We start from the raw sequence: 16691 nt of genomic DNA, 5'->3' as shown, positions 1-16691 counted from the left end.
ATTATTATTAATCAATAAAAGAAAACTAAGTTATTTTATAAGAATCAGAATTACAGTTTTAGTTTGGATTTTACAAACCTCTTGATAGACATTTATGGTGTAGACATTCCTTGCTGGAGGTCTTGCATGTTATAAATGTTAACAGTTAAAACTATGAATACACATTTAGAACACAATTTTCTTTCCATTTTTATTTTATTACTTTTTATTTTTAATATTTTTTTCTTTTTAGTCAGTGCAGCAAAAGCATGTGGCTCCCTTGCACTATATAACTAATGCTAATACTTCTATAACAAAAATATAAAGTAGCCATTTTACTTTACTCCAGAGGTATGTGTGATTCTGCGACAGACTTGTTTTGGCATGATCCAAATTGCAGAATGCTGTGAAGTTGGCTATAAAGGTCAAAAATAAGATTCCGGTTTCACAGTCAGTAATTCAAATTTTGAATAAATTTCTTGATAAAACAGCTGAAGATAGCTCAGGAGGTTACAACTCCACACTATTACTGACCTCAGTCACAAGTTAGTGAAGAAATTACTTAAAATTACTAAAACATTCCTTTTTTGTGACCTACATACTATTGCAGTCAAAAAGGCAACATTTGAAAAATTCTCTCATCATCCATTCTTTCTGTTATACTTGCACAAAATAGGTAAGCTGCTGAGTCAGATGCCTTTGAAACACCATGGCTAAATAGTTGCTGATAATCATTAATTTGGCCTTATCAGAATTATCCATGTTTTTGAAAGCACCACAATGACACATTCCTGCTCCTTTTCTTCACCATAGCACATCTGAACTTTTAGTGTGAATATGTGGTTTGGAAACATATTACAAAACATGCCAGTTTTGTGAAAGTTATAAATTTTTTTGTGTGTAATAATTATTTAAAATATGTTGATGCTTTCTGAGATAGAATCCCCTTTAACTTTTTGAGCATCAGCAAACATTGTGAGGCAAGTAATGCTGAATCATTTTTTTTAAATGATACAGCCATCCATTCGAAACTTAAACCTTCAATGTTCGTTGAAGCGGCAAGAAATTTGGGCTTGTCAATTAGCATCAGGCCCATCAGTCATAATTTCGAACTTGCAAAAAATACTCAAACAATTTGTTTTTTCTAATCCTCTGCATTTTGCCTGCTGTTATTGTCAATGTGCACCACTCTTTAAATTTATGGAAAGCTTCTTTGGTTTAGGCTCAATTTTTCAGAACTGTTGAAAGAAACAAGTTCAAAATGCCATATTTTGATGCCATTCTGATTATGGCATAAATAGTTTAATCTAGATCCTTCAAGTTTTCACAATCCTTGCTTAGTGGTGATATAATTCTTCTCCAACAAATATCGCAGCAACCTCCATTTTGGATGCAGGTGCATTATATAGTCTCTTATCTAAGTCCGATATTTAGGTTTTCTATAAATGCCATGCACACATTCATTGTTGGATTTGCCTGGGTTATTTGATGCATTTGTTTATATGACTCAGCAAATGGGTTAACTTGTTGCAGAATCTTGTCCAATTGTTGCATTACTTTGGTCATACACCTTTGGTTCGATTGTTTTTCAAGCCATTTTGTTGTTGCTTCAGCAGAATCGAAAATATAAAGTTGTCCATATCCTGGCTTATTTATCTAGTTTGGATAAAGCAGTAAGACCACCAAATGGTAAATCTGGCTGTGTATTCTAAAACAGTATGGACCATTTCCAGGCGGTGATTTAACCTCTGTGCCCATTGATGCGAACGCCATTGTTAGGCTGCATATTTATATTATCTCTTGTATATGTTCTCTGTAGTTATTTGCTTCACATGTATCCCCTGTAAGTGGCTCTCGCAATAGAATAGGTGTCTCAGACAGTGGGTCAAGTGAAACCTTTCCATCATAACAGCATTTAGTGTATTCATTCGATGTGTTTAACTCGTGTCTCCAATATCTTGCATTGCAATACTCAAGAGTTGTAACACGTATTTCCTATGTCATGCTCTTCCACATTAATTACAGCTTGTTGATTATTCGCATCCGGTATTTCTATTTGATTACGGCTTTTTGCCCGTCTTCACATTTCCAATCTTGCTTCTCTTTCTTCAATGTTTTCTGTCCGTCTTCGTAGTTGTAGAGTCTTGTTTCGGTCTCTTAGGCTATTAGATCTCTCCTCTAATGTTTCGTTAGCATTTCTTCTATATTTTCTTAAAGTTCTTACACACTGTTCAACCAGTTTTACACTTCTTAAAACTTAGAACAGTTTATTAAAATTGAAGACAGATAAAATAATGAAGATAACAGATGATAGCATTCAGGCATAGGATGCCTTTCTTTGGTCAAAAAACATTAGTACAAAAGTTAATAAAGAATGCCCAGTATGGTGGTCATGCGAGGTGAATTGCGTGAATGGGTGCTGGCAACAATTAGCAGTTGCAAAATTTGGGCAGCATACCTATGCATTTTATATACAGTGAAACTTCCCTTTAACAGACAGCCATGGGGAACGAAAATTTGTCTGTTAGAGAGAAGTTTCCGCTAACAAGAAGTCTGAGGGAGAAAAAAAAAAGAAAGAAAGAAAAATCGTTAGAAGTTTAATGTAAAATTAAATTAAATTATATACAGATTTTGCACAATATTTTTGTAAATAATATACATACAATTGTGCTTTGCATATTATGACTTTATCTTAAGAAAAATACACACAGTAATCACTTATTTTCTTCTGCACCTTTTTCCCGGCTGATAATTTTGTTTTCAACATTTGTTTGGAGTGAAGAAACCATCGAAAGTCCTTCAGTATCTTCTTCAGCGGCGAAAAACATTTTTAAACCATTGATTTGTATGAGCGCTTCTATTTTCATCGGTGGTTCGTTGTTAATATGATCTTCGACAGAATGACCTTCTTCCATTTCTTCATCCTTGTGAGGAACTTGAAAAATATCGATGATAATGTCGTTGATATCTAGAGCACCATCTTCTGTAGTGAGGTTCGAGTCTATATCTTTGTAGCCAGGGTCACTTGTAGCTGAAGTATCGTACATTATCAATAGATGTTGAAGTTCTTGTTCTTCTTGGTGCTCCACATTGCTGTTCACAACTTCAATTTTTGCGTTTGAGAAGCCAGACTTTACAAAACAGTTCACGGCAGTTTGTTTTCTAATTGCGTTTACTGAAGAGGAAATCCACTGAATCGCATCTGGGATGCTGATTTTCTTTGCAAGGTCACTCGCACATGTTGCATCGTTCATGTTTGCAATGAGATGTCTTAAAACACGTTTTCTGTAGTGATGTTTAAAATTTTTTATTATCCCTTGATCCAAGGGCTGACACTCTGCAGATGTGTTTGGTGGCAGAAAAACGATTTGAATGTTGGACAATTCAATGTGCGGGTGAGTTGCAGCATTATCCATGAAAAGAATAATTTTTCTGTTTTGACGAATCATGTTTTGGTTAAAGTGACTTATCCATTCGCTCATAATATCTCGTGTCATCCACGGTTTTTTATTAGACTTCCAGTCAACATTCAAAAGATTCAACTTTATGCCCTTGACACAACGAGGATTTTGTGGTTTTCCTATAACAAGAGGTTGTTCAAAGTCTCCAGGCATATTTGTACACAATAGTACAGTCAAGCGTTCCTTAGAAATTTTTCCGCCCTGGCACTTTCGTTTTTTAGACTCATTGTTTTTTCAGGAAGAGCTTTAAAAAACAACCCTCTTTCGTCACAGTTGTAAATATCCTTAGCTTCAAATTCACGACATAACTCTTCCAATTTGATGGTCCACTATGTTACAACCCCAGTATCAACAGATCCACCTTCACCACTTACGGTTTTCCAAGAAATTTTATGCCGAGTTTTGAACTTGTCTAGCCATCCCACAGAAGCTTTGAACTCATTTACTCCGATAGATTTCGCAACCTCCAAAGCCTTTTCCCTAATAATAGGCCCATTAATGGGAATTTTTTTAGCACGTTCGCGACAAAACCACTCATACATAACATTGTCAATTTGAAGTCCAACAGTTTTCGGGAATGATTTTTGAACGTGATCATTTCCGTGTTGCCAAAATTGTTTGAGCAGTTCATTTTTTTTCTTTAGGATGTTGCTTACCTGCGTCTTCCCGATTTTGAATTTTGCAGCGAGATTGCGAACACTATTTTTTTGCCGATCATACGCATTAATGAGTTCGACTTTATCTTTTAAAGTTAAATGTTTACGAGAAGACATTGTGCACTTCACACGACACTGAACAAAACTGAAAACTGAAACTCAAAAGACGAAAGGCTGACCAAATTCACCCCACCCCCTGCACACACCGAATTCATCAGAAGTTTTACATGTGCCTTAAAAATTCTTGAAAAAGGGTTTACAACCGTGATGTAAACCTTGATAAAATTCAGAGAATCGGAAATAGAAAATAGATTGAGGCAATATGTGGAAGAAAAGTTCCTAGAAAAAGGGCCATGAGCTCTCCCGCAGTCCGTTATGGGGAGATCAAATTAAGTGCTAATCTAAACGAAACAGTGCAGATTGCCTGTCCGCGTCCGTTACAGAGAAATGTCCACTAGACAGAAGCTGAAAACACATTAAAACCAATGGAGGTGAGCTGGGGAATTTGAAAATGTCCGTTGTAGAAAGATGTCCGTTAAAGAGAGGTGTCCGTTAGGAGAAGTTTCACTGTATATAGATATCAATTAAACAAGTAACAAAAATAGAAGTAATCAAAATACAATAAATTTTTTCAATAATATGACCAAATATGCTCACATCTGTAAGATGTGTGTTAGTAAAATCCATAAGAATACACAAACATGTGAAGTGCAGAAGATTGGGGAGGGGGGAAGGGAGACCACAGATTATGTCTGATTATCCTTGGCAGTTTAAAACATTTGGTTTCCCTTCTTTTTGTGAAATTTATTGGTCATATTTTTAACAATTGTTTTTTTAATTATATTGAGTAAAAAGTACTATTTGAACATTGAACTAAAAATCATTCAAATTAGTTTAAGAATTATCATGGTTTTCAATTTAACAAAGTCACAAAATAATTAAACATTTTCAAAATATACGGGTTCAAATTAACAAAGTTTTACTGTATACCTATGGTGCTAATAGTAATTATTTATTGGGGGAGGGGCATCCTCATTAAAATGATGACATTTAGTTATACAAATACAAACAGGAAACAGATAACAGTGAAATTCTTAATTTTTCCCTAAGAAACAATCACTTTATAAATCAATGATTTCAATGACACTGCAAATCACTTATTGCAGTTGATATCCAAGTAGAAGGTAATCTTGAAATATCAGTGAAGTGATGTATATTTTTAAAGTTATGAATTAAAGTTGAATTTTATGATCTCCTTAGAAATAAAATAATAAAAAATTATTAACAGTTCAGCAGTTATTTTAACCTATATTCTGAATTTTTCATTTCCTCTTCATATTTCTAAAGCAAATTTGCCTCTTTCATGCCCCAGGCACTGCTTTTTTAACTATGTCATTAAACATTTGTAGTCAACTTTACATTATCATATAACATCAGTATGGTTATATCAACTCTTAACTGACTTAATGCCACCATCTTGACAGGGTCTGGCACCTTTGTGGACTTTGTATGTGTGTGTGTTAGCTACTTTATTTATTTTGCAACGAACTTTGGATATCGCAAACAGATTGTGGCCTTTTCACTTTAGCTGAACAGCTTTCACATTCCTTACATTTTACTAAAAGAAATAATTCCTCAGCAGGACCAAATGCATGAATCGCCAGTCCAAAGAGCAAGATCTCCAACTGACTAATTATGATTACTTCCACAATGGACATTTTAGATTCTGGGAACTGCCAAATAGTGAGCACTCTTCTAACAGAAAAACTAAAAGTTCTTACAGCACAGGATATACTTCTGAACTCTGCATTAAAAACTTGTTTTATGCAGATTCACACATTAACTATGGCACCTTCTTATATTACTATGATTTTTACACTTTCATCTTTGTTCATGTATCCTTCCCTCTTTTTTTGTTCATAAACCTCACTCTCTTTTCTAAATGACCAGTACTATCGGTACTGGCCAATGTGGCATCCTGGGCAACTATGTCAAAGCCTCACTTGGGCCTCGACAAATTGTTGAGCATCTAGATTTGCTCTAGATTTTCTACAATTAAAGAACAAGCAAACTTAAAATTTTGTTAGAAAAGTGAATTTAAAATTCTTTTAAATTCTATCATAAAAGAAAATCATAGCTAATTACCATTTTTAACAGTGGTCCCCTTTGTAAAACTTCATTCCTAATAAAAAAAAAAAAAAAATGTCCAATCCACTCCTGTGCTCAAACATACATTGTCCACATGAATTATACAATCAAGCCTACCAACGGTGTGATCATAATATTATATCTAGTGACAAATGTCTAACAATGTCTGTTTGCTGTTCAATAGAAGTTATCAAAGTTCAAGAAAAATGAAAGATAAGCATCACAAAACAATTACTACAGGTGTGGTAATGTCCTTTTATTAACAAACAATGAAATTATATTCTACTGTACTGCATAACATAAATAAATAATTGCAGTCCTAAAGTTCATTAATCCATGCAGTTCATATTGTAATAATTTATATCATGGTGCAAGATGTGATGTGCAGCAGTTACTGATATACTTCTCCTTCAACAATTAAAAAACAAATTGCTGATACAATTTTTTTAAAGATAGCAATCAAGAATATTAAATGCAAGGAATCTCATTAATTTATCACAACTTTCTACACTGTACAGTCAGTCCTCATATAGCACGATAGTTGTGTTCCTAGAAACCCTCGCGCAATGCAAAATCATGCAATATAAACAACAGGCCCTATGGGAAAAATAGGGTTAGGTGCCGACCACCCAAGATTGAACACACATTTCTTTCCAAAACATTACCAAATACAAATAAATAAACGTAATAAAATACGTAAGTATTTTGTTACGATTACATATTTTTTTACGACTATTACGTAATAAAATATGGCTAATGCTTTTGCTTCTATCATAAGCAAACTTGTTCTTTGTTTGATTTTCTATCCAAACAGATGACAGCGGTTCCATCTCTTCCAATTCTTTGTGTCTTGATCTGATGGATTTCATTACACTTTGAGTTGTTCCTGCTATGAAAGTTGTTTTTATTTTCTCTGCATTCTTTATAATTCTTGGCGTTGTCTCATTTAAGCCTGTAGCATGTGCAATATCACATGGTCTTTCATTTTGCTCAAAGTGTTTCACAATTTCATATTTTTTCTCTATTAACAGAGGCGGACTGGCCATAAGCCTTACAGGGGAAACCCCGGTGAGCCGGGGGCCAAAAGACGATGGAGGCCAGTGTGGTTTTGGCCATAAACACTAGTATGAGGCTGCTACAAATTTTCCCGGGTAAGAATTTTTGACCAAGTCTGCCTCTGTCTATCGATATTGCTTTTCTTTTTCTCTCTGAATCTGCAGTGTCTTCACCAGGATGCTTCCTTTTCACATCTTTTAAGTATTTTACTCATTTTTAGGGAATAAAGCACAATTAGAAAATGAGGAGGCATGCTTGATACACATAAACAAAGCTGTGCGTGTGTAGCAACTGAATAAACAACACTGTAAAGGCAGAGACACACTAACGCCTGACCAGCTCACATTTTACTAAAGCACATTTCTGGAGGTAACTACCATAAAACAATAAAAACAATTTCCAGTTGCATTCCTGCTAATGGAATCTGTTATAAACTAGTAGTAAACTCGATCTAATTGCATTTGCGATAATACGATAGCTGGAATTGTGTGGATTTTTACATTCTTATGGTGAAATGTGTTTCCCCTTCACTGATATGAAAAACAAATACATTTTCGGAATCTTCTCTTCATTCTCTTCAACACGAATGTGTTGAGTCGAACTCAACACATTCGTGTTGAGTTCGACTGCCATTTCTTGTAAATACAAAGGCGAATCGTGCATAAGCAAATTCGGTTCGTGTTATATACGATATTGTTCCCCTATTTATAAATCATATATGATCAAATTCGTGTAGTGTAAACACATGTAAATACGAGGACTGACTGTAATCTGATATCTTATGTCTTAACCTTCATATCTTGTATTTTTTTAAAGCATGTTTCTGTCCCCTCCATATACAATTTGTATGGAAAAAAGAAATTCATAGATTAAATGTAGTTTTAATGTAGTAGTGTTAAATTTAGAAAGTCTATGCACACTGTGTGTATTGTACGTAAGACTTGTGAACGTAGTATCACTTGCATTGATGAGATGTAAAAAAAGATTTTTTTGCTCTTATGCTTATCTTCTATGACACTCAGGTTTCTAGAGACAAGATCACATATTTTTATTAGGGATTACTGACTTCAAAATCTCTTGGCATAAATGCATCACAAATATTGCTTCCTCTGCACCTAAAAAACTGGGTTTTCTCTTTTACTCTTGGCATTGCTTTTCTTTTAAACAACTACTTGCTCTACAAAACTCAAATCTGCCCTACTATGGGATATTGTTCCCACATCTGGGGTGGTTGGTGCCCCATAATCTCTCTCAGACTTCTGACTCCATTCAAAAGTTAGCCTAATTAATGACTTCTCTTACAAAGTCTCTCCACTCTGTCTCATAGATGTTCTGTTTCTGCTGCATACCTTTTCTATAGATACTTCCATGGGCACTGTCTTCTGAATTGGCTTCTGTAATTCCTCTACCTCCCCCCCCCCTCTCTCTCTCTCTTCCAAACCAGTATGAACATCTATTACAATCAGTAGTCAGCATCCTTTTGCTGTCCAACTTCAAACTCACACAGCCAACTTTTCTACTTTTCTTCTTCCTCATTTATTCCTTCAACTGCTGTTTTCTGGAACAACCTCTTTTCACATGTATTTCCTGAAAACTACAATCTACAGAAATTCAAGTATAATATCAACAAGTATCTTCTTTCATCTTCTCAACCTTCAACCCATTCAAAGTACTAAATACTATATGTTCTAATACCTTTTGTGTTTGTGGTTTTCATAAAAAAAAAATGAAATGTATTGCACTGCACTGATTGCATTATATTTCAGGTGTGATATAAACATTAACTTGTTTTGTGATGAAATTAGTATTACTATTAGCCATATGGTGCAAAGGAAGCCCGAGGCTTTTGCTGCTAAACTACTTTTACTGGTTAAAAAAACAAAATAAAAAATAAGTAAATAATAAAAATAAAATAAACTACCTATCTCACTCCCTCTTCACATAGACATTATCTGGCTGACCTGTGAATTTCCCCAAGCTATAGGCCTCAACCACCCATGGAGTGTGGTCTTAACCTTTCCTTCAAATCTTTCCTTCTGAGATATTAAAAGCAAACAAACCCACAAGTTTAGATAGCACCTGGTCGGATTTATTACCAGATCCAGTACCTACATGCAATTAATATGTTTTTGGTCTGTGCATAGACTATTCTTGGGAATCTAGTATCAGTTTGAGATGCAACTATTTTTTGGGCTCGGTTGTCACCTTAACTACTTCTTCCTCCATTCTAAATTCAGTTGGTAATGTTTTTTTAAAAACTATTTAATTTTTTAACTACAGGTAGTTCTCGATTTTACGAGATAATTCATTCCTAGCGTGCGCTTGTAAAGCGAAAACTCGTAAAGCGGGAATTTACTTCCCATAGACATAAGATTAAAAATAGGGGTTACGTTCTCAACAATGACATTAGTTAACTTATTAGTTTATGTTTATACAATGATTGATTTATCAAAATAAATGAAAACATAACCTGTAAAATCAAGCAAATTATAATAGAGAAATTATTTACGACTAATAAATGTCAAAGAATGTTTATTCTTCAGCATCATCAACTAAATGCACACTCGTTGATCACTCATTATTGGCTTGGCACTTGTTGGTTTGTTGCACAAGGAGTTGTCTTCTTCAGAAATGTTTCAAGAGGCGTTTGTTTCCAAGATAATCTTCTCTTTTAATTATACATTTCATGATTGCATGCATAAGCATTTTTTAATGGCACACACAAATTGCAACTAACACGATTCATGTGGAGTAACAAGTTTACGAAGCTTAAAAAAAAAAAGGAATGAAGAGAAGATTCTGAAAATTTATTTATGTTTTTATACGATTGAAGATTTCAGTAAAGGGGACACATTTCACCATAATAACATAAAAAATCACACAATTCCAGCTATCAGTATTTTCGTAAATGCAAGAAGATCGAGTTTACTACCCATTTATAATTGCTAGCAGTAACAGAAAAGCCCAATAAACCGGAAAGTGCAAATTGTTTTTATTGTTTTATGGTTGTGACCTCCAGAAATGTGCTTTAGAAAAATATCACAAAGGCATTTAAAATTCTTATAGCGGAACATATGATAACGATGAAAGTGTAGTGCATTTTAATGACTTGAATTGGTAACTAATACAATTTACAAACCACGCTCATGACCTTTTATATGGCCTTAAAGTCACGTTCATGATCTTAAAAATGACATTTTAGAGAGATAAATAGCTTAGCTATACAGAGAAAATTTCAACTTCCAAGATCTTGAAACGAATTACCAAAAACAATGTGTTATTGGGTTCACATTACGATATTTTAACGATACAATGGCGTCTCTGGAACTGATTAATATCGTAAAGCGGGGTACACTGTATTGTATAGCTACACACATGGTTAGGAATGCAGTATTTATGAATGTTTAACATTCATTTTTTGCAATTAATGTTCATATTTTCAATTTTGTTGATACTTGGGAAAAAAAACTCGTAAACCCGGAAACTTGTAAAGTGAGAACTGCCTGTATATAGTTAATATAATTAAAATGCAGTAAAGTTTTTAAAAGCCAGCACCCTTGGGGATTGAAAGGTGCTGGGTTTCAAAATTTTACAGATTTTAGAGAGGTATACCTAGGTAGTGGAGCAGTTTTGGCTAAGCAGATTTCAATGAATATTAACACTTACAATTGAACCATTTACAATAACACTTACAATTGAACCATGTAAATATTTATATTGACTAAAAGAAAGTACTAGTGGTTAAAATGTAAATAACAGTTCAGTTTGTTATATGCAAACAAATAACAATATGCAGAGTCACAGCATATTTCATCAAAATATCAATGGATGTGCTTCAGAGAAAAAATACTTTCACTACGGACTAAGACAAAAAATAAAATAATAACTATTCTTCTTGAGGAATAATTATTATAAGTTTGATCTATTGAGAGAATTAAAATAATTACATTATCTATGCAGTTTGAATCTTGCCGACCACAAAAACAGTTTAAAGGATAAGACAGTCCTGTAAGAATCCTACAAAAATGGTGGACAAATACAATTGTTGATACAAATACTGGATTGCTTCCTTAATATTTCAAGTTTTAAATTTTTTTTTTTTTTTTTGTAAAATGTGCTGGATTTTAAAGAATTCTGGCTTGTAAGAGTGCCAGATTTTAGTGAGTTCACTTTAAATCAGATGAAATTTTCAAGTTCTTATTCAAGTTATTTCCAAAATTCATAGTGTATCTGGGTGCATGTTTAGTGCTGATTCTAAAACTTCAAATTGTTTTTAATTATTGTGTACAGCTTTTTTTTTTACAAACAGTAAGAACTGTTTTCTTAATTACAAATTCCATGTATGCGTGATATGCATACTACTTCCTTTGTGAGTAACAGGTATAGGTGTGTCCAGATGTGTTTAGACATGTCAATATCTGCAAATCAGATATCTATATAAACGTGTGAAGTGTCTCTTCTGCATTCAGTTGTTTTCTGGTGTAGGTGCTAACTAGTATGTGCTTCTAACATGATTTTCATATTCTGTGTTTTTGAAAATGGCAACTCATGGTTTCTGTGAAAAATCTAAATATATTTTGTTACATATGTAGTAACTACATTGGCAAAACAAGTGCAGGATATAACATCATTTGTGAAAAATGCATATGCCACAATTTTGGAATTAAATTAAGTAACAAAGGTAAAAGTGTGCCATGTATCATACATGTGTGGAGGGCTTGCAATTGTGGAAACAGTAAAATGAAAGTCATGGCATGGAGGGAATCTTGAGATCATAAGAATGACTGCTACTTTTGTAATAATTTGCTAATTTTTATAAATGAAGACCAAGCACAGAATTCTGCTCTAACAATATTACTTCAGCTGTAAGGCCAGTACCCCATGGACCTGAACTATTGGTACCATTCTCACCAGTTGTTCTTGAACATATGTTATGAGATCCTGAATCTGATGTTTGTAATCCAGAGGATGAGATTAACTATTGACACAGATGAAGAAGTTCACAACTTTGGACCACAGCAGTTTACACTAAGTGAACTTAGCAATCTCGTGAGAAATTTAAATCAACCCAAAAGGTCTGCAGAGTTTTGCAGGCCATGACTGAAATCAAAGAATCTGCTGGCCCCAGGAACAGTCTTTCACAGTATAAACATCGTTATTAGCCATATGGTGCAAGGAAGCCTGAGGCTTTTGCTGCACCAGGCAAAAAAAAAAAAAAAAATCTGAGTTACCCTGAGAGAGAGAGAGATCAGCAAAAAAGAGAAGAATGATGATATCCAGCTTAGGACCCTGGCTGTGCCAAGCTCATACTCACCAAATGTGAGCCCCTGTGGGAAAAAGATTGGCTGGAGTATATAATGGAGGATAATTTTCGAACTGTTTAAATATCTCTTAATACAGACAATAAGCTGCTTTGATATGAGGCCTTTGTAGCATAATGTGTAGAGCACGTGTTTGTAGAGTGAAACAATTTGGATATGTGGTATGTGGAAGTTTTTTTACTCTGCTTTTTCTGCTTTATATTGAGTTAATCAATCTCGGACCTATGTAGTTGGGGGCTGTTTTCTCCCTCTCTCACACTGCAAATTGGGCTTTAGAACACACACACTTACAATTACCTCCTTAAAGGATATATGCAAATGATGTTCAATTTAAATTACCCATTTTAAGGTAGGATTATAGGGTTAACTATGCATTTAAAAATAAACAAGCTTAGACCTAGCAGGTGTAAATGAAAAAAAAGTTACAACTCAGTGAATAAATTAATTTAACCTCTTTATTAAATTACTGCAACACATTCCATTTCTATAAAGCAAATTGTCAAGGGAAATTATTTGATCATATAATTTAATTATTTATTTGGCTGCATAATTTAATAATTATCTGGTTGCATAATTTAAATTGTTTCAATGCAGTATTGTGACAAGAAGGCTCAATGATATAATGCAACAACATTCCTGGGGTTATGAACTTTTTTTTGAAATTTTCTACTAACCAACGAAGTGGAGGCTATTTAATGACTCATTGAAGCAAAGCCTCAGAGAATTTCTCCTTCATAGTGGAAACAAGTAAGCATTCATTCCTGTAACCATTCAACACACTTAAAAGAAAACTCAGAAAATGTTCAATTTCTTTTGGAAAAAAATTCAAGGATCATGGTTGGCTAGTGTTTGCAGATTTTAAAACTACTGGTCTTCTACCTGGCAAACAACTTGTTACACAAAAATGCTTTGCATTCTATGCAAGTGGGATAGTTGAGCAAGAAATGAACATTGGGAAGGGAAAGTGTGGCCACCAAGACAAGTATCCTTGAACCTGGTATCAGAGACTTTATACCAGGTTCAAGGAACATTAAAGATGGGTCAAAACAAAGTACTGTTACCTCCTCTGAATATAAAGCTGGGTTTCATGAAACAGTTCATATAAGCTCTGAATAAATACAAATATATATGTTTGCACTAAATTCCCATCACTACAAAAAAAAAAAAAAAAAAAAAAAAAAATCAGAGCAGGAATTTTGTTGGACCTCAAATCTGCAAGCTGCTGCAATTTTTTGGGAAACAATAAACACCACTCAGATTATGAAACGATCATAAGTGACATGCCACAGAAGTTCAGAAAGTCAGGCTCAATATGAGTGTTCAGGTACACTTCTTGCACTGTTATCAACTATCTTCCTGAAAATTTAGGTAGTTTAAGCGAAGGGCAGGGAAAAAGATGACATCAGGATATAAAAGAAGTGGAAAAAAGGTACCAAAGGGATGGAATATCAATATGAAAGAAGACTATTGCTGGATGTTAAAAAAAGTGGAACAGCCACTGAAACTAGCTTATCATTTGGTTTTTAGGAGCATTAGCAACCAAGGCTATATTGCTCTGGGGAAAATGCAGTGGTCATTTCCTGACCTTTCCGCATCCTCCGTATTTGGTGATCACGGGCTCGAATCCTGGTCTAATCAAGAAGCGTGTGCTACACACTGCTGCTCCTGCCCACCTGTCTGAAACTAGCAGCCTGAGGAAGTCAAAAAGGCAAGTTTAACCTAGTAGAGTATATAAGAAATGCAGTTTGAAGCCATCTATGCCTGACATATTCTTTGATATTTCTGTTTTAACATATTTTTACATAAAAATATACCTTTTTGTAAAATCTATAAAAATACAAAATAAACCAGAAGCATCTCACCAATATTTTTATTTTTTTATATTTGTAAAAAAATTTTGACATGATAGAACAAATTTTAAATAACTTTTAAAATTTTCATTAAAAATGTAATTCAGAGTAGTAAGACATCAGACAACTTTTCTTAAAATGCAGAGCAGTGTTATCAGTTAAAAAATGATAGCAAAAAACTTCTTATATTCTGGAAACTATATGTCTAAACTGAAACTGTGTTTTTAATATTCAGTTAATCAGAAGATACATTCTGAAGATATGTACCTGAGTTTGTATAAGATAAATTTCATCATGAGGATCTTCTGGGTCTCCTTGAGTCCTTTGCAGGATACGAGTCTCTTTATTACCTGTTAAGCCAAAAAGTTCTGGATGAAAAAGAGCCAGTGGAGCAACAAGGCATTCATCGCCAACCTATTAAAAAAAAAATAAGTATGTCACTGCATTAATAGTAGAGGAGAATACACAGAAGTTCCATCCTTGATATACAATGAGATGATCACCTGTTAGAAAATTTGTTCCAAGAACTCGGATGAAAAATATATGAAATCAAATTCAAATTTTATCATCATGAAACTCATCTATAAATAATTCCTCTGACTTCCAAAACGTGCTCACATCACTGTGATCTGCATTTCACAAAAAAAATAAATAAATAATTGTGCTCAACACATCATTATTTCTGATTAAAGTTGTTTTTTTTTTCTTCTTCCTTTCAAACATTAAATAAATATCACATTACAGAAAAAAAAAATCTGGGAACACTGGAACTTTAGTGGATTTTTGAAATCTAATATCATACATTTCCACAGAAAGATTATCCCACTGTCCAATGGAGCAGCAAAATGATGCTGTTATTATAACAATTAGAAGGTGCCTCCGTAGCCAGGTGGGCAGGAGCAGCAGTGCATAGCACATGCTTCTTGATTAGACCGGGGTTCGAGCCCGTGAGCCACCAAATACGGAGGATGCGGAAAGGTCAGGGAATGACCACTGCATATCCCTGGAGCAATATGGTCTTAGTTGGTAATGCTACTAAAAACCAAATAACAACAAATACCTTCTATAACAATTAGTGTATCACTTACTTCGGGAAAGTTTCCTATCACAATTTATTTGTTTAGTCTTAAACTAAACAAATAAAAAATAAAATAAATTAAAATAATATTAGTAATGGCCGCATGGTGCAAGAAAAAAAAACCCCAAATAAAACAATGATAAAAAACAAATAAACTAATAATTAATAAAAGAAAAGGAAATTAAACCCATCATCCTATGTGTTTCCCTCACCCGAAGGTACTATCCAGATGACCTTTGAATTTCCCCAAACTGTCAGCCTCTACCACCCATGTAGGCAACTTATTCCAGTAATTTATAACTTGCTGGCTAAAATAAAACTTCCTGAAGTCCAATCTAAACATCTCCCCTCTCGCATCATTTATAATCTTGAAATTTTTGTCCTCATTCATTTTACTGATGCCTCTCAGAGCCTTAAACACCTCAATCAAGTCTCCTCTAAGGTGTCTAGTTTCCAAACTCTGCAACCCACATATTCAAAGTCTTTCTTCATAAGGACGCCCTTTTGCCGATCTCACCAGGCAAGTTACCCGTCTTTGCACCTTTCAAGAAGCTCGATGTCTTTCTTCAGGTGCAGTCTCCATACTTGAACACAGTATTCCAAGTGTGGTCTAACAAAAGCCTTATATAAGGGGATTATCATGTCCCTATCTATACTTACAAAAGTTCGATAGATCATCAATAGGACACCATGAGCCTTCCTTGCAACCTGTTTACAATGCTCAGAGAATTTCATGTCTGACCGTATCGTAACACACAAGTCCCTTTCCTCCAATACTGGGTTTAGTTGAACTCCACCAAGTGAATAGTTTATTTTGGGATTACTGTTTCCCAGGTGTAATACCTTACACTTTGCTGGATTAAAGCATAGCTACCATTTTTCTGACCATTCCTGAAGTCTATCTAGGTCTCTCTGAAGAAGCCCAGCTTGACAGTGATCATTAACTACTCTACCAATTTCTACTACTCTGCAAATTTAGACATCACACCCTCTATCCCTTCATCAATGTTGTTTATGAAAATTAAAAACAAAGGTGGTCCTAATACTGATCCTTGGGGAATCTCACTTCTTGCATCAACCCAACCTGAGGAATAGCCATTTATCACAACCCTCTGCCTCCTGCTCTGAAGCCATCCTGATAT

At 34.3% G+C, this 16691-nt stretch overlaps 1 protein-coding gene across 1 annotated transcript in view; it reads right to left on the bottom strand.

Moving 5' to 3' along the window:
* Arp8 (Actin-related protein 8) overlaps positions 1 to 16691 on the bottom strand; it is a 158644-nt gene that overhangs the window by 11222 nt on the left and 130731 nt on the right. The window contains exon 10 of the mRNA XM_090384593.1: positions 14739 to 14885. Coding sequence (XP_090240719.1) covers positions 14739 to 14885 — 147 coding nt within the window. The remainder of the gene's footprint in view (positions 1 to 14738; positions 14886 to 16691) is intronic.

This window comes from Mastigoproctus giganteus, chromosome 1 (genome assembly GCF_048544385.1).
Source record: "Mastigoproctus giganteus isolate SK-2022 chromosome 1, ASM4854438v1, whole genome shotgun sequence".
Classification (NCBI taxonomy): Eukaryota; Metazoa; Arthropoda; class Arachnida; order Uropygi; family Thelyphonidae; genus Mastigoproctus; species Mastigoproctus giganteus.
This window is presented reverse-complemented; position numbering and strand designations above follow the sequence as displayed.